A 24,125-nucleotide genomic window follows, 5' to 3' on the forward strand; every position below is an offset into this window, starting at 1 on the left:
CAATGGTGTTGTAACCAGCAACATTCACAATTAAATGCTTGTTTGGTGTTTTGTGGTTGTCCTCCTCAAACAATGGCTTTGGTTGTATGACTACGTTTATAGTAACAGCTGTAATAACCTAGTGATAGGTTCTGCAGGAATACATTATCTCTGTTTCAGCATTTATATATTATTATTATATATTTATCATACCATAAATTTATATTTTACCCAGTCAAGCTCTGCAGACCAGCTCCTACTGTTGATAATAATGATCCAATGAGTATCATCCATTTATTAGGCCAGCCTAATGCTGATACAACAAAAGAACCTCCAATACTCTCACCAAATCTAAATATAAATTTTAAATTCATTTTAATTTAAAAATTTCTTTTAGAAAATTTATCAAATTTACTAACAAAAATGCTCTAATATCTGGAATTTTTCCCTGAAAAAAGACAGCGTCTTTTTTCAGGAAATATTGTCTAATGAAAAATCTAATAAAAATGCTTAAACCATTTCTACTTAACTTAAAGTTAACTTTTATCTTTATTCTTTTTCATGAACTATTTTTATAAAATTTGTTGCTTAGCAGCAAAATTTTAAGTATTCAGGGTGTTAAAGTGTTTATTAATTGAATCTTTGTAATTTTTAGATATTTAAAGATAACTCAGTTAACTAAGTTAAGATAAGAAAGCTTAATTTATCTTAAAATAAGATTAGATAACTTAATCCTACTTTTAAATAATATTATTGCAATTATTAGATAAATATTCTACATTACTAAACAATTAATTCATTTTGAGCTAACCTAACTATGTTTGCAATAATTTTTACTGCAAAAATCTAAAAGAAAAAAGGATGCTTCGAGGACCCAGTCTAGTTTTAGAAAACAATTACCCACATCACTTGAAAATTTGCCAGCTATTGAAAACTAACTATAGACAATAAGATAGCAGAGGATTCCAAAAATTTTAGTTTGATCCGAATAACAAATTTTAAAAAAATCATCTAAAACATCATTTATTAAAATTTTTTTTGCTTCTTCTTCTTCTTGATATTTTCTCTTGATTTTATTATCTTTGTAATTTATTATATTGTCAAATTTATTTTGCAATTTCTATAACACCTTTTTCTAAACTACCTTTTTCTCTTATAAAAAATACATCTACTAAATTAAAACTTTTAGAAAAATAGATTTTTTTGTTGAATAATCAAAAAATTAAGCATATGAAAAAACTATTATAAATTATTAAAACAAAATAAAAACTTTGATATAACAAATTCTCTTACTTGTCACGTAAAACATCACCCTTAATGGTTGCTGCTAGTAGAAGTACACTTGAGAGATCTTCAAAGAAGTTGTCAAGAATATTATTTATAACAACAAATTTATTCTATTCTCATTTGTTTATTCTCATTTGATGTTTTTGTTTAATCATACTTTCTGTAATTATTACAAAACTATATATTTATAAAGACCTAATTTTTTCAAAAAGAAAAAAAGAAAAAGTTAAAAAAGATACATATACTAGAGGTAGTTAAAACTGCAGCTATTGTCCCTTTAGGTATAGAAGCTTGTGCATTTTTTAGATTTCCAGAGCGATTTGAACCAGCCATGATTCCTAATTTAATTTAAAAAAAAATGTATAATAAAACTTCTGATTAAATTTATAAGTAAAACTATGTAGTACAATTATATAATTAAATATTGAAATAATAATCAAAATTAAAATACCAGTTACAGAAGGAAAAAATATAGCAAGTAAAATAGTAAATGATGTTGTAATATCAGCAACCACTTCACCAGGAAACCCAGTCACTCCTTGTTTTACTTGACCTGCTTTACGATAGTTACTCCAAAGTTGTTCTGTAATTTATTAATACAATTAAATTTATTAAAAATAAATCAAATTAAAAAATATAATGACTTTGAATTTTAATTTAAAAAAAAATATACAACTGCAAAATAAAATAATTATAAAATTATGATACAATATTGTAAAACCTGATGAATCCACACAGAGTTTGGATTCATTTAGTTGTGAATATTATAAAAAAAAAATTATAATAAACAAAAAAAATAACTAAAATAACACTCAGAAAATAACAAAAATAAAAAAATAAAAATTTAATGAACAAAGTTTACCATTAAAAATACTGCTAATTCCAGGCATAGCTTCGACCACTTGAGTATTTGAAAGATTGTAAAAAAGATAACTTGGAACAGTTTTTTGATATATTGATAACAGCAGTGAGTCATTTTTTGAGCAAACTTTATATGATGATTTTGACAATAGATGATCTCCAAGGTAACAAACGCTTTTTTAAAAATATACATTTTCAGTAAAAAACTAATTATGTCTAATATAAAAAAATGATAAATGCAAATTTGTTTTTTTTATATTTATTAAAACATGGTATAATAATTTTAATATATTAAAAGTTTTTATGTAGAATAAATTTTTATTAAATATAGTTTAAAAATTTTTTGTATAAATTTTTTTGTAGTCTTATATTTTACACAGCTGTTTTACAAGCTGACTGGTGTGTTTGCTTCATCCATCTTTTTTATGATAAACTTTCTTCAAGCTTGCCCCCCTCAATAACATAAGCAACTATACTTTTATCTAAATTTAAAACAAATAAATCAAGTTTTTGGTATTGAACTCAATGACTTTTAACTGCAGACATTGCACAACTGCACCCATTTCTCCATGCACCCTTAACATATAAAAAGATTAAAACCTCTGTTATAATGAGTAATCAATTTCATGTACTTCCTGTTTTTGACTTACATATTCATTAAACTTAGGGTTAAATTTGCAATTAGTTAATATAAATTTGTTTCAATTAACCAATTACTTGTTTCTTGACTGGATTAAAGATATTGCAAGCAGTTTGATAACTTGGTATAGTAAATCCTTAAGCAAAAAATTGCAAAAAAAATTAATTGTAAAACTTGACTATTATTTAGCAGCGGGACTAGAATCTTAAAATTAGTTTCTATTTGAATGTTTTGTAACAGCCCACATTGTAAAAACAGAAGTTTTTAAACAAACTTTATAAAATTACAAAGCCCAAGATCTTTTAGATGTATTAACATATTGCAGCTAAATTTAATTCATCTTTAAACCATAAACAAATATTTTAGCTTTAAGACTTTTAACAGCTACTATTTGTTTATGTTATAACAGAAAATTTTACACTGAATGACTGCTTAAATAGCAATGTTACAAACGACTTCACTTTGACACCGATTGACTGTTTGAATGACAATGTTACAAATGATCTCACTTTGACACTGCTTGAATGGGAATGTTACAATTGATCTCGCTATGTTTATTCTTTTAACTTTGCCAGACAAAAAACAACACAAATAGATCAAAAAAATAATTCATTGTTTTAGAATCACGATATTAGAAATATTATTATAATTTTTCAAATATTAGTTGTAGTTAAAAAAATATTACCCAAAAAATATTTACCAAAAAAGCTTTTTTTTTTGAATTAACCAAAAAAGCTTTTTAATTCAGAACATTAAATAATATAAGAATTTACACTTGAGGATGTTTGAACTGACAGCCCTTTTCTGCTCTTCCAAAGGTGAAGAAAGCAAGTTCACTTTTGGCCTTAGATTAAATATATTTTTGGTTTAAATCTAAGAAGCAAGTCATATACAATAGTATATACAAACTAGTATTACCATAGCAACCATATCTTCACTGTGAAACCAATAGTAAAAAGAATCAAATCCCAGGAATCAAGTTATTATTAAAAGTAATATTAAGTTATCATTAAGTAGGCATAATGAAAGCAAGTATATATGAATTGCTTTTATTTAGTTATACTCAACACTGGTTACCAGGGATAAGTAAATTGAAATTTGTTTTTCCAGAAGTTAGTTTGGTTTGTGTATTGCTGATGTAATGTATAGTGAATGATGAACTTATAAATCATAAAGTACCAGTTACTTTGATAAAGAAAGAAAGTACCTATTTTTAATAACTTTTATAAAATTATACAACTAAAATTTCATAAAATTATATGCATAATTTCTATAAAATGATTTAACAATAAAATAATGAATAAACTTTCATAAAATTATATGTTTTAAAAAGTTTTTTTCTTCACAATTCTTATTTTGAGATTTTATAACAGACTAGTTTGCACAAATACGTAGAGTAAACTAAATTAAATTTAAAATGGATCTCATAATGAATGATGATTATGATCATCATCATCATTATCTGATGATCTCAAAAAGATGATGACCTCAAACTATCTTATAATAACAACAATAAAAACCTTAAACACTGGAATTTGAACATTAATTATATAACTATTGTTACCTTGGTGATTTTCTTGCATGAATTGTAAAAAAACCAATAAATATTGCCAAAATTGATAAAAGAACACATGCAAGAAATAAAAAAGCACATTTGTTAACATATTTTACACCAATAAAAACAAGTCCACCAAGAAGGACCACTAGTGCTGTACCATAAACACGCATGTTATTTAACATTGCCGTTGATTGCACACCACCAGTAGATTGGCCATCATCAAATAAAGAAATCTGTGGAGTAATATATGTCTAAATAAAATAACACATATCAAAAGACATCTGATATTTGCCAAATGTTTTATGCCCTTAATGAACATTGTATATAAAAAAAAAACTCTACTACGTGAAAATTTAAATGTAAATGAATAAAAACTATATATGAAATTGTATTGCAAATTGGGCATTCGGTTGATAAAGTAGCTAGATAATTATGGCAATACCCCTCTAAGTTCACTGCAAATATTAAAAGCAGATCATAAATATTTTCTCTTTAATTAAAAAAATTATTTCATTTGTTTTGGAAAACAAGTTACATGCTTTTAACTTCAATTGGAAAAAAAATCCGAGAAAAAATTAGATTTTATAAACTTTTATTTATTTAAAAAACTAAAATTATTTTAAAGTAATTAAAATTGATATAAAGCAAAAAAATTTTAACAATTTTTTAATTTAACAAATTACTCAAAAAGAATGAATTAAATTTTTATAACAGTAAAAAAACACAAAAAGATTGAATAATTAGTTAATAAAGTAAAACAAAAATAATTGCCCAACATTTATTAAGCTTGCTTTATTAAGACAAAAAAATCTCCACCATTTATGGTACTATGGTAAGCAGTTAATCACACTCCTGTATGCACTTTACTATGTCTTTTCTCACAATGTACCACAGAGTGCAAAATTTATTATTCACCACTTTATAACATCACTGATTAAATCGAGAAGTTTTTATGGTAACTGTTTTTAATTAATTGACTATGCTTTTTGTGTACTTCTCCTCCTGTTTGAACTAGCCAAGATTTGAACGCAGACTTCAATGTGCCTAGTTTTAAGTAAGAATTATTTGTTATCAGTGTGAAAAACAAATAAAACTTACTCTAAACTTTTGGGTCTTTCCATTTCAGATTGTTATTTATCTTGATAACTAGGTCCATTTGAAGGATGTTTCATCAAAAAATACATCTGCTCCATCATTGGTAGTTATATATAGTGAAGTGGCATGATTTATTTGTTCAATTAATTCTTTTAATTTGCCGCTATAAAATTTATATATATATATATATATATATATATATATATATATGAAACAGTTTTCATTTCTTATTTGAGTTGTCCGCTATTCAGTTTCTCTTTTGAGTTGTCCAATAATCAGTGGTCCAGTGTAAAATTTTTTTGTATTTCTTCTTGGGTGAAAATAATGAAGAAAAAAGATTTAAACGTCTGAATACTAAATACGTTTAATAAGAAACGGTTTATTTAAAAGTAAATTAATTAATTTATTAATAAAATTAATTAAAGATGTGTTGTTGTTTTTGTCGTCGTCAATATCTGTATCACTTTGATTCTTTTTGTCAATCTTAACAAAGGTTTCATTATGTGAACCAAAAGAGTCGAAAGCCAAAACTGCAAAGAAATGTTTTATATATAGAAAAATATTTTATTATTCTCTCAAAAATACTTTATTATTAATCTCAATTCCCAATCTTCAATCAAATTTAATTTAGTTGAATGTTTAAAACATGTTTTTAATGTTATAAAAATTTTGTATAATACTAAGTATTATACTTGTATTATTAGTCACTGTGTAATAAATATATAATAAATAATATTTTATAACTAATATATTATGGTTAATGCAAAAGAATTCAGAGACGATGCTCTGGAGAGTAAACTGAGAATTGAATATGAATCAAAAATTAATAATGCTGTAGCAGATTTGAATAAAAATATAGAATCATTAGTAATAACAGTTGCTGATTTAACTAAATAGAATGAAGATTTGAACAAAAAAGTTGTAAATGTTATTGTTCCTGCTCCGAATGAAGCTTGGAATATTGTAACAGGTAGAAAATTGAATAAAACTCAATCTCAGATTGATATTATTAATATGGTTTCATCTGAAAATAAAGAAATTGAAAAAAGAGATAAGAGCGTTATTATTTTTGGTTTAGAAGAATCAAATAAAACTGATGATATAAAGAAAGATGACGAAAGTAAAGTTTCAGATTTTTTAGAAAAAGTTGGATCAAGTATCGATAGATAGAAATCATTTGATTCGTGTGTTTAGATTAAAATCTATAAAGAGTATTGCACCAGTAATTGTAGAGTTAAGAAATAAAGAAACAAGAAATGACTTTATAAAAATGTCTACTACTAATATTTCGGATTATAATCTGTTTAGAAAGGATCATCAATTTAGTTGTGGTGGTGGAGTATGTATTTATATAAGGGAATATTAAATCTTATGAAATAAATGAACAATCTCTAATAAATGAAAATATTAAGCAAGTATGGTGTTTGATTGAACTTGGCGAATAGAAAATTTTACGTGGTTGTATTGTAAAGCTTGGTATAGAAACTAACATTTTAGACCTTATTTTAACTGGTAATAGCAGCAGAGTTTATATTCTGGAGCATTTTCCACCATTAGTTGGCATCGATCATGGTCATCATAATTAGAAAATATGAAATAGGGTGTGAAAAATATATTCCAACAATGAATTTAGATAAAAACTCTTTTCAACACTAAAACAACTCACTGTGGATGACAAGTGAACTTAAAAGTATGTGTAGTGAAAAACAAAAAAGTTGGTTTAGAAACAGAAATTCAGGTTTTAAAAGTATTTAAGAAGTCAATAAGTATAAAAAATCAAATAAAAATATGAAAAAAAACTTGTCAAAAAAAGTATTCTTAATTTTAAAAGAAACTTGGCACTTAATTCAAAGAACAATCCTAAAAGTGTCTATGCATATATAAATAACAAAACAAGATTTAAAGACTCTATCAAAGCAATAAAGCTACATGATGGTATTATAACTACTGATAATCAAGAGATAGTAAACACTCTTAATAAATATTTTGCATCTGTTTTTATACAAGATGATTCATCAGAAGAAGTTTTAGTCAACAATCTTTTAAAAAATTGTCCTGATCCATATTTTAGTATTCCTATTATTCAGAAACATTTAAGCAATTTAAACATGTACAAATCAGTAGGTCCTGATAATGTTCACCCAAAAGTTTTAAGGAAATGTTCAGAATCTTTGTCGAGTTGTTTAGCATTAATATTTCATAAATCTTTTAGTACAGGAACTATTCCAAAGTTATGGTCATGTGCAAACGTTATTCCATTATTCAAAAAGGGTAATAAACTAGATCCAACAAATTATAGACCGGTTTCATTAACATCAATTGTTGGTAAAATTATAGAATGAACTATTAGAGATTGAATGATAGTGTTTCTCATAGAAAACAATTTAATTTCTAAATTGCAACATGGTTTTGTTAACAACAAAAGTTTGATAACAAACCTGTTGGAAACATTAGATTTGATCACGCAAGCATATGAAGAGGACATTTCAGTTGATGTTTTGTTTTTGGATTTCAAAAAAGTATTTGATTCAGTTTCCCACAGGAAATTACGGAAAAATTATTTACACTTGAATTTGGGTCATTTTTGTTAAATTGGTGTAAATCATTTTTGTCAGATCGAACTCAGAGGGTGGCGATAGGAGAATATATTTCAAATTGGAAGATGGTTACTATGGGAGTACCGCAAGGTTCAGTACTCGGACCTCTTTTATTTGTTATCTTCATCAATGACCTATGTAGAGGGATTATTAAAGTCACTAAATTATATGCAGACGATACCAAACTTATTTTAATCAATCGTTGTTATGATGATAATAAATTATTTCAAGAGGGCATTAACATGCTAATAAAATGGTTTGAAGATTGGTTAATTAAATTTAATGAATCATAATGTAAAGTCATGTATATTGGAAAAAGAATCCTAGATATGAATATAAATTGAACAACTCTTAAAAGAAACAACAATAGAAGAAGATCTTGGGATTTTCATTTCAAATAATCTAGAGTGGAAATATATTAATTCAGCTATAGGTAAAGCAAACAGAAAATTAGGCATGATCAAAAACTCATTTGAGTATTTTGATGAATTTTCATTAAAGTTACTATAGAAATTGTTAGTATGTCCTCATTTGCATAAACGGAGCAGCAGTTTGGAGTCCATTTTGGAAGAAGGACATTGACAATCTTGAACACATGCAACACAGGGCTACAAGAATCAAATCTTTAAGGGGGAAATCATTTGAAGAAAGATTAAAGATACTTGAACTGCCAACTTTGTATGATAGAAAAAGAGGTGATCTGATTCAAATGTATAAGATCTCAAAAGGAAAAGATATTGTTAGTTTTACCCACCCTCCATTAAATTTTGAGCTGGAATGATCAAGTAGAAGTAACAATTGAAGAATAATGGCAGACAATTTACCAATTTGAGAATCCGTCACCATTTCTTCACAAACAGAGTTACAAATGATTGGAATTCTATTTCTCAATGAATAATAGATAAAGATAACTTAAACCTTTTTAAAAACAGCATTGATAAATATTTTGGTTTCTGAACACTATAATTTGTAATCAGCTGTCATAGTCTTAATTCTACATAATTAAGACTCAACACACCTCAAGTGTGTACAGCATCTTTTCTATTCTATTCTATTATACTAAGACTTTTTTTTTTTTTTAAAAAAAGGATTTCCACCTACATTGTTAATTGTGTTCTAATAATGATTTTTTACATCTTAATAATGCATATTAATAATGTTTTTTATTTTCTTAATTGTGTTTGACAAAGTTAAAATAAAAATTTATTTTAACTAATGTAAAACAAAAGAGATTCAGTGTTATTCATTAAACTGCCCACTCAGTGTTATTATTAAACTGCCCATTCATGTGACTCAAAATGTGACTATAAGGTTTGAAAAATGATACAATAGCATTTAGAAATAAAAAAAAATTTAAAACTCATTTTAAATTGAGAAAAAACGTGCTTCAAAATGCAACAACATTGCAATTAAATACAACATTGCAACTGTTTTATTATATGGTTTTATTAGTAAACCTACTTTTGTTAGGAAAAAACTGTCTGGTTGTAATGTCAGGCTACTTACAGACACTTTTTTTTAAATTTCAGTCGCCCTTGGAGAAAACGAGTTGCCTCATGCCACCGGACGACCATGAGGGTACACCCCTGTATATATATATATATATATATATATATATATATATATATATATATATATATATATATATATATATATATATTGTAGGAATTGTGTTAATATTTCCAGTAAGAGTGCTCATAACAGCGTGTTATATAATTAGTAAAGCAAATAATATAGTGAAAACTAAACAATTATTAATATATATTACAATTACATAACTAAAAGTTTCCCGCAATAGCGATCATCAGATGTAACAACAACAAAAAAGTAACGACAAAAATGATATACAAAAGATGCTATGAAGTGTCCGCCTCGATGACATTAAAATTTTTTATTAGAAATTTCATTTTCATGGCGGCATTTTGATGCAAGCTCAGTTCGTTTGTTAGGCAAATTTAATGGTGATGTAATAATGCAGCATTTTTCTGTCAAGCATAAATTGCAAAATTTACCACCAGGTTTAAATGGTTCCGCTTGATCGAGAATATTCCATTTTAATATAAGTTCTATAGCTTTATTTTTGCATTCCCACACAAATTTTTGAAGTTCAGTGGAGTTGGCCTTACTTTCATAAACAAAAGAGTTTTTATGTTTATACCATCTGTCTTTGAAGGTTTTCTCAGTAAGCCCAATGTAATAATATCCTTCTCCTTCTTGGTGAGTTTTTACATTACAAATATAAATAAGATTTTTTGTAAGGGCATAAGGTGGTTTGTCGACAATTGCATAATTGGCATTTTCATGAGAATTAAACAACATCTTATTATTATGAGAAGCAATAATACTCTTGATGTTTGGAAGGCAGCTATAACTAACCTTTAAGTTCTTTCAATTAAAAAGTTTATGAAATTTGTGGCCTTTAGAGAAACATTCATCAATTATACTCATAATTGTTTTGGCTATATTTGCTCTGACGTTGAGCGAATAAGGTGGGTTAAACTTTTTTCGAGATTTTGTATTATATTTCTGGATATTTGGAATGAAATTGATCTTATATTTGAATCCACAAGAATTGTTATTATAAAATGGTGCGGCTCTATCAAAAGCTTCTTTGCTTGAAGATATATTAATGATGTGATAAGAGATCATTTTTGATATCAATTATACATTTTATATATATAATATATATATATATATTTATATATATTATATATATATAATATATTATATATAATAGATATTAGTATAATACAATTTATATATAATAGATTATATATATATAATAGATTATATATATATATCATATATATATAAAATATATATATATATATATATATATATATATATATATATATATATATATATAATAGATTATATTTATATTATATGTATATATATATATATATATATATATATATATATATATATATATATATATATATATATATATATATATATATATATATGTATATAAATATATATATATATATATATATATATATATATATATATATATAAATATATAAATATATATATATATATATATATATATATTTGGGTGTCCAAAAAAATCATATTTTTGAAAATAATCTGCTTCCACCCCCTAAATGTGTTCTATCTAATAAAAAAACACCTGGTTTAAAATTTCTTTGAATAAAAAATATTTAAAGGGGTCCCTCAAGATCCTCGAATATTTAATGGTTCTTTATATTTTCAAAAAAAAAGTTTTTCAAAAATATGTCAACCTGGTACTCAAATGAAGCAAAATTATATAAAATTTCAAAAATAGTATTCATTTTGAAACATTTCAACCTATTGGTCAAAATTATGATAAAAAAATTTTATTTTCTTAATAAGACAATAACTAACTACTAATTTATGGAGAATTATATAAATTGACTTTAATAAATTAACTGTAAATTAACTGTTTTTAACTGCGATGATCATTTTCATTATCAGAAAAATATAGTAAATGCATTTCTATGGATACACCCACCTAAAAATATAAACAATAATGAAATTATAAAAACCCATCATTTTTCAATTTTAGTTATGAAACATTATTGGTATTTGTTACATATTTTATTCACTATATTTTGATGTATGTTGTAGCATGAAGCTGGTAGTAATTGTTACACTTATTATTCACTATATTTTGGTGCATGTTGTAACATTTAGCCTGTAGTAATTTAATAAAACACAGACTCAGTAAAACAGCTTTTTTTGTCATTTTATCACATAACTTTTTAACCACCTGCTATGAAGTGCCCCCTAAGATATAAATTGAACAAATATATCTTTAATATATCTTTATTGTAAAAAACTATATAAAAAAATTATTAGTAAAACTTTTGGTAATATGGGCTTCAGCAAAATTAGAATTCTGAATTCCACAAATAGGTACTTATTTGCCAAAAAAAACTTGTTTTATGGGCAACATCACTTAATAACTAACAAATATATTGTATTATTTCTAATAAATTATACAAGTTAATAAAAATTACCAATAAAATTTCAACAGCACCCAAAATATACATAGCAGAGGCAAATGACGTTCCCAGATAAAACAATATCCCCACTGCACCACCAAACTCTGGTCCTAAACTTCTTGAAATCATGAAATATGATCCACCAGCTTGAATAGTTAAATTATTTTTTTATAAAATGTTTTGAACTCTATCATGATTACACAAATTTCTTAAAACTAGAAATCATAGTTACCATTGGTTACATTTTTATTTTTTTTCCAATTACTTTTTAAATGTTTATTAAAAAAAGATAAAATGATTGCATCAAAATATTTACAAACCTGGTACAACACCATTAGTAGCTATTGCACTCATTGATATTGATGTGAGCATTGTCTTTTTTATTATAAAAAAGTTAAAAATTTATAAAAATAATTAAAAATAAATTAAAAAAAATTAAATTATTGAACTATTTTTAAATTAAATATTTTATATTGAATAACTTATAAAACTTTGTAACAGTGCTTACACAACAACAGCATATAAAGACTATGGTAAAACTATGAAGCACACCAGCTGTTCCTACAACCCATGACAAACGAATGAAGAAAATAACTCCAAATATATTTTGCAGACATGGTAGGTAAACACCAGCAATTGTACCCAATGACGCAACCTTAATATTAAAAAGAAAATAAACATTTTTACTTTTGACTCTTTCTTTAACTATTATTTTTATTAAAACTGTTAATTTTAAAAATACCTTAGAGTTGTGTGAAGTTTTTATTGTACTGGCACCAGGGAAGGCAGCACTATAACTTCCCACATTGTGCAAAAGTTTTTGTAGCTTTCCTTTTTGACCAAGATCTTCCTAAAATGAAGTTTTCTTTCAAAATGCTATGAAAGTTTCTTAGACAATTCATCAAAAAAATTGAGTTTTTTGGCTGAACACATTTTTTATTGAATAATAGAGATAGGAATAATTAATATGAAAAATTTCTTCGCGTAGTAATAGCTATCTAGCCCTAATAAAATCTTATTTAAGATATGGATGTCATTTAAAACATAAACTTGATATAAACTGATATAAGTCTGATTTTAAAGATCAGTCTTATATCAATTTATATCAAGTTTATATCAGAACTTATATAGAGAAATCTAAAAGATTATCACATATTTATTGGTATAAACCTATTAAAATGGTAAATTTAGAAAACTTATTTACCCTCGGTACAACACTTTTTAAACCAAAAAAATTTTTTTAAATGGAAATAAAAAAATACAATACATTTACAGACCCCCAAAAAAAATTTTTTTAAATGGGACCAATACTGTTACAAAACTTTTTTTATACTTCTGGCTTGTAAAATCTTATTAAAATTTTAGCGACCTAAGTGTAAGAAAGTTTTAAAAAATGATAAAAGTTTGTAGAACAAAAAGTTTTTGTCAAAATAATTGAGCAACTATTATAATAAAGTGTAAATGACTAAATAATAAAATAATTGATAAAACAACATAAAACCATTAGTATTTTATAATTTCATTTGTAAAAATGAACTAAAAATAAAGCTAAATAAAGACTATTAAAAGAATTCAAACAGCATTATTGTTATTTTTAATTTTGCAACTTTCATAACGCAGCAACAGAAGTTTTACTTTTAATGTGCGTCTATCGCCGATGAATAAAAACAAATTTTAATTTGGCAGTTTCATCTTTGGTTGTTGAAAGCTATTATTCTTTGATTAACAAAGTTTTACATGCTTGCCAAGCATGTAAAACTTTGAGCTAACTAAAAGCATGTAATCATATCCCCAGACCAAGTATTACTTGGTCTGGGAATATGATTATATGCTTTTTTGTTTTAAGATTACTTGAGAGAAAAATATATACAATATAACACCATTATAACAAAGTATTAAAATCTCCATTCAAAAGTACCTAGAGCGTCAATTAATAAATATTTTATTAATTTACAACATTCATAAATGGGGATGAAAATGGAAACATGACTCAATGATTTTTAACTTCGATGAAACAAATGTGACAAATGATCCTGGTTGTTCAATGCTTGTTCATACATTGAACAAAATCAAGGAGCGAGTTTTAGACAAGCATATCTATGTTTTGTGGTTCAGCATCAGGGAACATTCTGCCTCCTTATGTAGTTTACATATATTAAAACATTATGGTATTACTGGCCAGGGGTTAAGAGGTGTATGATATAACAGATCAAAATCTGATTGGTTTGATGCAATGACATTTTAAAATTGGTTTGAGAGTTTTTTTTTGCTATATACTAAGCATCTTCTCATTGGTAAATTTGTAATTATAAGGTGATAATTTAGCTAGTCAATTTACTGAAAGAGTTATAAGCTTACCACTGGAAAATAATAATGGATTTGTATCCCTACCTTAAAAATCAACTCATATTGTCAGCTACTAGATGTTGCATTTTACAAACCATTGAAAATAAAATGGAGATCAATATTAAAAAAATGGGAGAAAAAAATCTAAGTACTGCATTATATTTACCAAATACAGGTTTCCTGCACTGTTGAAAAAACCATGTTTAGAAGTATGTGAATAAAATGCAAACAAACTTTTTTCTCAAACTTCTTTCTAGGTTTAATAAATGTGGTGTAATGCCATTGGACAGAAATGCAATTTTTTCATATGTCAAATGCATTCTCTGCCCCTGGAGATATTGATTTTTCAATAAACGTATAAGAAAACATATCCAATTCAGTAATTAGTGTGTTAAAAGATATTATTATTTATACTACTACCAAAAAATTTAATACCTCATTATACTACTACAAATAACCTGAAGCACAAGTGACTTAACAGAACCAAACCTTTAAACAAACAAAAAAACAACAAACTAAAGCTAAAACAAGCAAAAGTCATTAAAGCAAAGCATTAAAAAACTTTTTCAAAAGTCAGATCATTACACTAATAAACAGATTCTGAAAATGACAATCATGTTAAGTTAAACAACTAATAGTGCATATTGCTTAGTTTTGTTTGTAAACATTCTTATACATAATAAAAATCATTCTTGTATATATTCTTGCATTCTTATCTTACACTCTTGTGTATAATTTCAGAGATGTAAAGACAGTAAAGACCAAGACTAAGATCAAGACATTTGTGCTCAATACCAAGACTAAGACCAATACCAAGGCCAATATCAAGACCAAGATATCAAAAAGTAAACTAAAACCATATCCAAGACTTTAAAAGTTTTCTAAGAAACTGAGTCTTTATCTTGGTCTTGTGAAAACTTTCAAAGTATTTATTGAGTAATGTGTATAAATGTTTTACCATTAATACACAATACTCTATTATAAAATGTAATTACACATGTATAATACAATTATGTTTCATATATTGTGTTGTGCACTATTGCAGTTTTCTTGTATTGTTAAAAACAGAATGTACGAGTAAAAAATGGTGCAAGATCATTACACTTTGAAATTTAAAATAGCACCAATATGGCTAACATAGTAAGTAGACAAATAATGTAGTTAAAAAATAAATAATAATAATAGTTCAAAGTAAAGTTTACATATTCTGTTTATGTTCTCTATGTACTCCAAGTTAACAGACAACTATGTACCACTTGATTTCACAACTTACATTTTAACAGTATAACAAAGACTGGTATGCATAAAGAAATTAAGTACACATCTTTCTAGGTGCAAATCTTCTTGAGAGCGGATAGTTGTGATGATCATTAATTTATTATCAATTATTCAACCGAGTTGATACTTTATTGTAAAATCAAGAAAGGTAATAACAAGACAGTAAAGGCCCTTGACCAAGACCAAAACTCAAAGCTTCAAGTCCAAGACCAAGATCAAGACAATTGAACATGAGTATTAAGACACCTTGTGAAACTTTATTCTCAAGACCTTTATCTTTTTTGTTATTAACAGTTTATTACAATCCACTGAAAATTTTTTAAGTTGTTATTGATAAATGCTTTAGTTATCAACAGACATTTGTCTCAAATAACCCCATCACAAGTGGGTACTTTAGACATTCTTTTTTAATAAAAGTGCATCAAGAAAAAGAAAAAAAAACACAATATAACATACTTTGTTTATATATATATATATATATATATATATATATATATATATATATATATATATATATATATATATATATATATATATATATATAATTGAATAAAAGCATTAAAAAATTATTGAGATAAAACATTAAATTTCATTAAAAATGTAAAAGCTGTTAAGGTAAAAAAAGTAACCATGTAAAAATAAGGTTTAACGTTTAAAAAAAGCAACCATGTTTAAATACTTTTAAATAACTAAAATAGAAAAAGATTACTACATCTGTCAAATAACATCTGTAGAGTAGTCCAAGATCATCTGTACACTTTTGTCCACGATTATCTGTACAGATGATCTCGCACAAAAGTGTACAGATGATTTTGAACTACTCTACAGATGTTGTAAAATACATGTATTTTATTTTTACTCCAACAAAAAACTGTCCAATATCATCTGGAAATTCAATGACCTCTAAAAACATCTTTAGAAAGATGTAACTACATCTGGCAATTTTTTTCCCTGTCCAATAACATCTGTATGTTATTGAACATGGAGAAAATTTTTTTTTTTTTACATATAAGTTTATTTTCAGATGTAATTACATCTGGAAAAATACTTTTATGTAACTACATATGGTTAAAATAATGCATTTATATTTAATATTTTTTTCTAAATGTAACTACATCTGAAAAAAAAAACCATATATGAAACTACATCTGGTTAAAATAATGCATTATTATCTAATAATTTCATAAAATCCTGTAGCTATATTTATTATAATTGAAAAGATGTAACTGTTAAATCTCCAGTTATAATTGCTTAGATGTTGTTATACTTAGATAATTGAAATGATGTAACTACATCTCTTGTAATCATATACTTTTAACACAAATGTTATTAGTCCAATGAAATTTCAGATGTTGATGAACAGATGTTATTATACCTTAGTGTATTTACAGATGTTGTTAGACAGATGTACTTATATATCTTATTTAGTTATCTTAGTGGGTCAGGGTAACAACTTATGTTGTTACCCTGACCCGCTTTAATTATCCAGCGTAGGTACTTACAAACTATATTCTAATGTCATTAAAATATAAGCTATATTGGATAGTTTAAAAGTATTCAAACCTATGCTTAAAATAACTTATACTAATAAAAAAAGTGCGGTTTTAAGTTATACTAATAAAAAAAAGTTCGACAAATTTAAACCTGGCTTAAAATAATTTCTAGTTCTTTAACCTGTTCCAGCGAAGAGTGAAGTAAATGGGGAAATAAGTTAGTCAATTAAAAAAACGAGAAAACTTGTTATTAAAATTCCTTATTTTTAATTTTCATAAACTCATGATTACACACAGTTTACACACAGCAAACTTAAGTACAAAAGAGTGGAACCTTATAACACGTTTATTGTAATTGTTAGATAACTTAAAGTATTTGTTGCGTTAGTAACGCAACAACAAGTTAGTCACGTTTTACGATTAAGGGTATTGGTGCATTTTAGTCCAAACTCTAAATAAACTGCCTACTTATTTGTGTTGAATAAAACTCAGAGAAAGAGACTTTCCTTAATATGCTATTTTAGAATATACCCTCATTTAAATAATTCGTTTATTAGTCTTTGTCAGCCCGTAAAGTGTAAAGGTGCAAAAGGTGTAAAGTTTTGTTACATTGCTTTTTACAATGATGATGAATGTTGGACCCTCTTGGTACTACTCATGGATTTTCGCATGTGCCTCCTTGATTTTTGGCTATGTCATTCTTCTTGTTACCTGATAATGAAGGTAAAGCTCTAAAACCCATTTTAAAGGTTCTGAGGCCGCCTGGTTGTATGATTTCCCAAACTCTGTGGTAGCTCTAAAAGAGCTGTAATTATCAGTGTATTACCAGTGCCATGATGCACATGGATAGTTTCCCTATTAGTCCTTTTGGTACACTTTGCAAAAACTACATAAGAAAGCCTATGTTATGACTTGAAGTTTATTAGCGGGACTCAGATAAATGCATAGCTCATTGCTTAAAGTGCCATGCACTGTCAATTTACGCATCATCAGTTTGTAACTGATGATTTTTACGCATCATCAGTTTGTAACTGTTAGAAAATGTCCCTCACTTTTGCATTTTTATATACAGTTATTAAGGTGGAAATATATTGATTGATTGATTGATTGATTAAGTCAATGAGTGAGTACAGTCCCAGCCAACATTGACAGACGGTTTTTTGTCTGGGCTTACGGGAATGGGATTTAACGGGTAAGGGTTTTGGTTTCCGGACGGACCCCATATGGTAGAAAAAGCAAACAAATTTGCTTGATTGCGTTATGTCTGGTTTTTATCAGGGCCACGCCATGCACTATCTATGGGTCTGGGGATTTGACGGGTTTCCCATAAGGTTCCCAAAAGGTTTATACTGATAATTAAAAAATCGGCAAAACTTACTCGATGGTTGCCATTTATAATTCGTATTGTGCGTGAAATTTAAAAATTTAACTATTATGCATTATATTTTTTGTATACATTATATTTACATTGTATTTAAAAAGAAATTTTTTTTTTCGCTGTATTTTTTCACTGTAAAACTCCATTAAAAAGACGTTGTTTTAAAATTTCATTTGTTACTATTATAAAATAATTTTTTTTCAATAAATTTACAAAGTTTATCATATATGTTTAACATATGCTCCAGTTAAACATGAAGTAACTATTCCATTGAGACACTGTTTGCATTTTTAAAATAATCAAAATATATAGTTTTGTTTCTGCTAGTGATCGTAATAACTGCTTTGAGTTTAATCAAAACTTTGGTTTAGTCAGAAACATTTAAAAAGAGCAAACAGGCGAATGTTGTGGTGGATAAGTTATACTTAGGGAATTTAAAGCTTTTAAATCATTTTTCAGATCCAATCTTTTCCATTGATTTTTCTATATTTTATGCAAGCAAAATGACTGATGTTAACGAAGTTTACCCACTGTGAGATATAAATATTAGGTGTTTACATATAAATGCAAACAATAGCTTTATTGTTATGCATCTACCTCATTTTTTAATCATTGTAAGTTATATTAACAATAATATCATAGTATACATAATATTATTATGTATAAGTTATATATTATTTATATATAAGTTATTTATATATAGCTATATATAATTATATATTGTTACAAATAATACAATTAATATATTATATGTAATATATTATATACTACTATGATCAAAAAGTAAGGTGAATTTTTTTATAAAATGAAAAATCTTTATTTATTCTTCCAAATCTGTATCGTCCCCCTCAAAATAATCCCCCCCCCCGGCCCCAATGCACTTTTGCCAACGTTTTTTCCAGTCTTCGAAGCATGCCGAAAAGTCCTCGGTAGGGATAGCCTTCAATGCACGTGCCGATTCACGTTGGATCTCTTCAATGGACTCAAAACGATTTCCCCGGAGTGGTCTCTTGAGCTTTGGGAACAGCCAGAAGTCACGCGGTGCTAAGTCGGGCGAATACGGTGGTTGTGGAGCAACATGGGTAGAGTTTTTGGCAAAAAACTCACGAAGAACCAGTGCTGTGTGCGAAGGCGCATTATCGTGGTGCAAAATCCAAGAGTTATTGGCCCATAATTCCGGTCTCTTTTTGCGAATAGCTTCACGCAAACGTCGCATAACGCTTAAATAATATTCCTTGTTGACAGTTTGGCCAGTTGGAAAGAATTCGTAGTGCACGACACCACAATAATCAAAGAAAACAGTCAACATGACCTTGATTTTTGAGCGACTTTGACGTGGTTGCTTCGGTCTCGGCTCGCCTTTTTCACGGTATTCACTCGATTGGTCGGTTGTTTCAGGGTCGTATGCGTAGACCCAAGTCTCATCGCCAGTAATAATTTGTTTGTAGACGTCTTGATAGTCAGAAAGCATTGCTTCACACGTTTTAACGCGACGCTCTTTTTCAAAGAAATTGAGAAATTTCGGCACCAAATGTGATTTGAGTCTTCTGAGGCCCAAATGATCCTTCAAAATCGCTTGCACCGACCCAAATGATATTCCAACCATGTCAACAAGGTCTCGAATGGTTAACCGACGATTTGCAAGCACCAATTCTTTGATTTTGTTGATGTGGCGATCATCAATCGAAGTCGATGGTCGTCCGGAGCGTTCCAAGTCATCAACACGTTCTCGGCCTTCTTTGAAGTCTTTGTACCACTTGTAAACATTTTTTTGAGACATAGTCTCTTCACCGAAGGCCTTTTGCAACATTCGATACGTTTCAGCAGCAGAAATATCATTCCGCAAACAAAATTTAATAGCACTTCTTTGCTCAACAAAAATAGACATCGTGAAAATCGCCGAATGCACTTTTGGTACTTTAGAAACAAGCGTAAACAAAAAATAATAATTATGAGTTTGACATGTAATTTGGCGCAAATGTTAATGACATTCCTACCAACTTAAAAATAAAAAAGATTGGACGATTCGAATAAGGCGGGAAGTTTAAATTAAAAATTCACCTTACTTTTTGATCACAATAGTATAATATAATTGTTATATATAATATAATATATAATTATATACAATATAGAATATATAGTTATATATTAATTTATATATAAGTTATCATTATTAATAATAACATATATTTACAATACTTATTTAATACTTATACTTGCAAATACTTATAATACTTAACTTATGTTATACTTATAATATACTTACTTATTATACTTACAATAACTTATGTTATACTTATAATATACTTATTCAATACTTATACTTGCAAATACTTATAATACTTAACTTATGTTTACAATACTGATAAAATTTTTATTGATATGTACTTTTGCATTCAAGCTTTAGTTATAAAACTTTAATTTAACTTGATAACTTTAACATAAATAACGATAACTAAAAAAAATTATTATATAGATCATAACCATATGCTTATTTATTATAATTGAGTTATATTAAGTTGAGCAATGTTTTTATTTTCCATAACTTAATTTTAAAATGTTGGGATAAAAGTATTTAGTTCCAGGTCATAGGTTATATGATATGTATCTTATGTATATCTTGTATTTTGCAGCATGCTTAAGAATGTTTCTGCTTGGTGCACTCTGACTGTTAACAATATTTGCATACTAATATAAGTAAAAGTGACTTCAACAACCAGAATGTATTTTTGATAAATATTAGTAATGACAGGTTAGTAAATATAATTATAATAATAATGGTAATAATATTTATTTATTAGAATTAGTGAGAGACTTCTGTATAATAGAATTGTGTGAACTTTGGGGGACAAATATAATGATTGGAGTAAATATTACCTTTGTTTATTACCACAATTAGAGTAATTAGATGTAAAAAAATACTATTTTTATCTAAAGAATATTCCGCAAAAGTCAATATTTCCTTAAATATTATAAAAAAACACATATTATAAAATAAAAAAAATAAGTATTCAAGTATAAAAAAAACACATGTATTATGATAAAGTATATACATCACATCAACTATGTTGTCTGTAAGTTAAGGATTGCAGCTGATATTTCAGCTTCAGCTTTAAACTCATTAGCTTCAAATTAAAGCTTATCAAGTCAGTTCAACCAGCTTGATAGCTGATAGTAAAAGAATAATACTCCATAAATATTTTATATTAAAAAAACATGTAGGAAATTATTCAATGAAAATCTAATGGTTATAACTGATGTAAACGTTGTGTTCAGAAAGGAGAGTGGTGTGGCAAGATAATACTCCCACATATTTCATCAATTTTAAGCACTGATTCAGATTTTTGTCACCAAAAGCATTCTGAACATCTTAGTGGTGTGTTAAATGGAATTAAATTTTGACTTGAAACAAAGTTTCCTTTAGACTTTATGCATCTAATATGCTTAGGGGTATGCGAAAACTAATCAACTTATAGTTAAATGCCCCAAATGTTGTAAATTATCTCAAATTACAGTCAATACTTTATCTGGCGAATTATCCCAGATATGTCGTTACATTCCTAGAAAATGTTCTTGAAAACCAAGGTCTTAATTAGATATTAAAAAATGGAAAGCAACTGAACTAAGACTTTTTTTTAGTATACATTGGACCAGTTGTTTGAAGGGGATGATTTAGCCAAAAATCTATTCAAACTTTTTAGTACTTTTAGTTGTAGTTCTAATTTTTTGATGTTTTTTTTTTTTTGAAAAAACATGTTGAATTTGCTTGTCAGTTACTAACTAAATTTGTGCAGTTATTTGGTGAACTTTACGTTAAGGATCAACTAGTTTACAATGTCCATTCTTTAATACATATAGGAAATGATACAGTTAAATTTTAAGCACTTGATAGATGTCCCTAGTTCAAATACAAAACTTTTTCAGATCAATTAAAAAAGTTTGTTCAAAGAACAAAGGATTACTCAAATAAACACGTACTAGGATATAAACAGAAGTATTCCTAACAGGGATGCTTTATATCTCAATTTTTTTTCAGGTCTGTAGTGTCTAGAAGCTCTAAACATGTTAGTTGACTTATGATCTGCTAAAAGAAAAAAATTTGTGAGATTTAATGACTTGAAACTTATTGTTTTAAGCCCGGAGTCCTTGCCACCATTATACCTAAGGACTCCAGGTTAAAAAAATAGTTGTTCCTCTTGTTTAAAAGTTTTTTTTCTTCCTATTAGTAGCCCATAAACTTTTTTGTATCATTAGAGCTCCTGGATACCAAAAACTAGGAAAAAGTAATCTTTTTGTGACTTTAAAATCTGGAGTCCTTTTTGGGACTCTGCATCCCTGATTCCTAATTTTGATGGATCAGTAACCATTGCATTGAGACACTGTTTACAATTTAAAATGATCAAGGTTTAAAATGTTATATATATATATATATATATATATATATATATATATATATATATATATATATATATATATATATATATATATATATACAGTGGGTTGCATAAATATAGAGTCACTACGTTGTTTGTGTGAAATTTTTATTTTTTTCACAATTATCTTTGAAACCAACTAATTAATACGATTAAAAGCGTATTAAATGTCTTAATTAATTGATTCTCTATTGTATAATATTGTCTTAATTAATTGATTCTCTATTGAGTAAATATGAATTTAATTAGAACATACCTGTATTTCTAATGTAGCAAAAATAGTCAACTAAAATTTAACGACTTAAGTTGAAATATCTCAACGAAATGTTATCTAAGCGATCTAAAATTTGGTGGTTGATTTCTTTCGAACTATAAAAACGTTCTTGCAAAAATAAAATAAAATTATCATTTTTATATCTTGAGTTATTCGTATTGGTAATTATTTAGTTAAGTAAAAAGACGAAAATGGGCGAAATACTGTTTCTGGCAAGGTACGATGGCAAATTGTAGGTTTGCTAAAAGATAAAACAAAAAGCCAACGAGAAATAGCTCAAATGTGCAATGTGCTAAATGTGTACAATGTTGAAAAACTACGAGCTACATAATGATGTTAAAGATTTACCAAAGCTTGGCAGGCCTTTAAAGCTAACTTGAAGAGACCAAAGTTATCTCTATCGAAAGGTTAGACAAGACCCTAAAATTTCTTACAACAAACTTGTTGAAGGGTTCATAAATACGCCTGGTAACGTTAGTGTTAGTAGATGGACTGTATGAAGATGCCTAAATAAGAAAGGTTTTGTATTATTTTAATCAGTACATATTAATTATTATATTTGATTTGATTTTAACCCTAATATATCATTACCGCTTTCACTTGAAGAGTATTCGCTTAAATATATATTTCTTTTTCACTGGTGGGCATTCATGTACAAGGATTTCTTTTACAAGCGAGCAGTAAAGTAAAAGAATCTATGTTATATCAGCAGCATTTTTTAAAAAAAGTCAAGAAAAAATAGTAGATAAATAAAAAAAGATTTTAGTTGATGCTGATAAGTAAAAAAAGATATTAGTCGATGTGATCACCTAATTCAGTTGATATAAACAGAAAAAAAAAACGAAAAGAAAAAACCAAACAGAAAAAGAAAAACGATTACTAAAAGACTAACCCTCGCATTGATCAAAATTTTGTAA

The 24,125-nt window shown here is 26.8% G+C and overlaps 1 protein-coding gene across 3 annotated transcripts in view; it reads right to left on the reverse strand.

Annotated features, from left to right (window-relative positions):
• The window catches only part of LOC136072050 (solute carrier family 12 member 6-like), a 63,460-nt gene that overhangs the window by 33,764 nt on the left and 5,571 nt on the right, over window positions 1-24,125 (reverse strand). Inside the window, exons 1-11 of one of the 3 annotated variants that reach the window (XM_065820092.1) lie at window positions 17,458-17,494; window positions 12,749-12,856; window positions 12,515-12,661; window positions 12,327-12,381; window positions 12,022-12,152; window positions 4,332-4,576; window positions 2,129-2,301; window positions 1,718-1,849; window positions 1,506-1,604; window positions 1,273-1,330; window positions 211-330 (exon numbers count right to left, since the gene is read on the reverse strand). In XM_065820092.1, the coding sequence (XP_065676164.1) occupies window positions 211-330; window positions 1,273-1,330; window positions 1,506-1,604; window positions 1,718-1,849; window positions 2,129-2,301; window positions 4,332-4,576; window positions 12,022-12,152; window positions 12,327-12,378 (1,010 nt within the window). In that variant the 5' untranslated portion in view covers window positions 12,379-12,381; window positions 12,515-12,661; window positions 12,749-12,856; window positions 17,458-17,494. Of the gene's footprint in view, window positions 1-210; window positions 331-1,272; window positions 1,331-1,505; window positions 1,605-1,717; window positions 1,850-2,128; window positions 2,302-4,331; window positions 4,577-12,021; window positions 12,153-12,326; window positions 12,382-12,514; window positions 12,662-12,748; window positions 12,857-17,274; window positions 17,495-24,125 lie in introns of those variants that run through there. The other 2 variants (XM_065820091.1, XM_065820090.1) reach the window with 2 other exon arrangements.

The sequence above is a fragment of the Hydra vulgaris genome, chromosome 15, assembly GCF_038396675.1.
Source record: "Hydra vulgaris chromosome 15, alternate assembly HydraT2T_AEP".
Lineage (NCBI taxonomy): Eukaryota > Metazoa > Cnidaria > Hydrozoa > Anthoathecata > Hydridae > Hydra > Hydra vulgaris.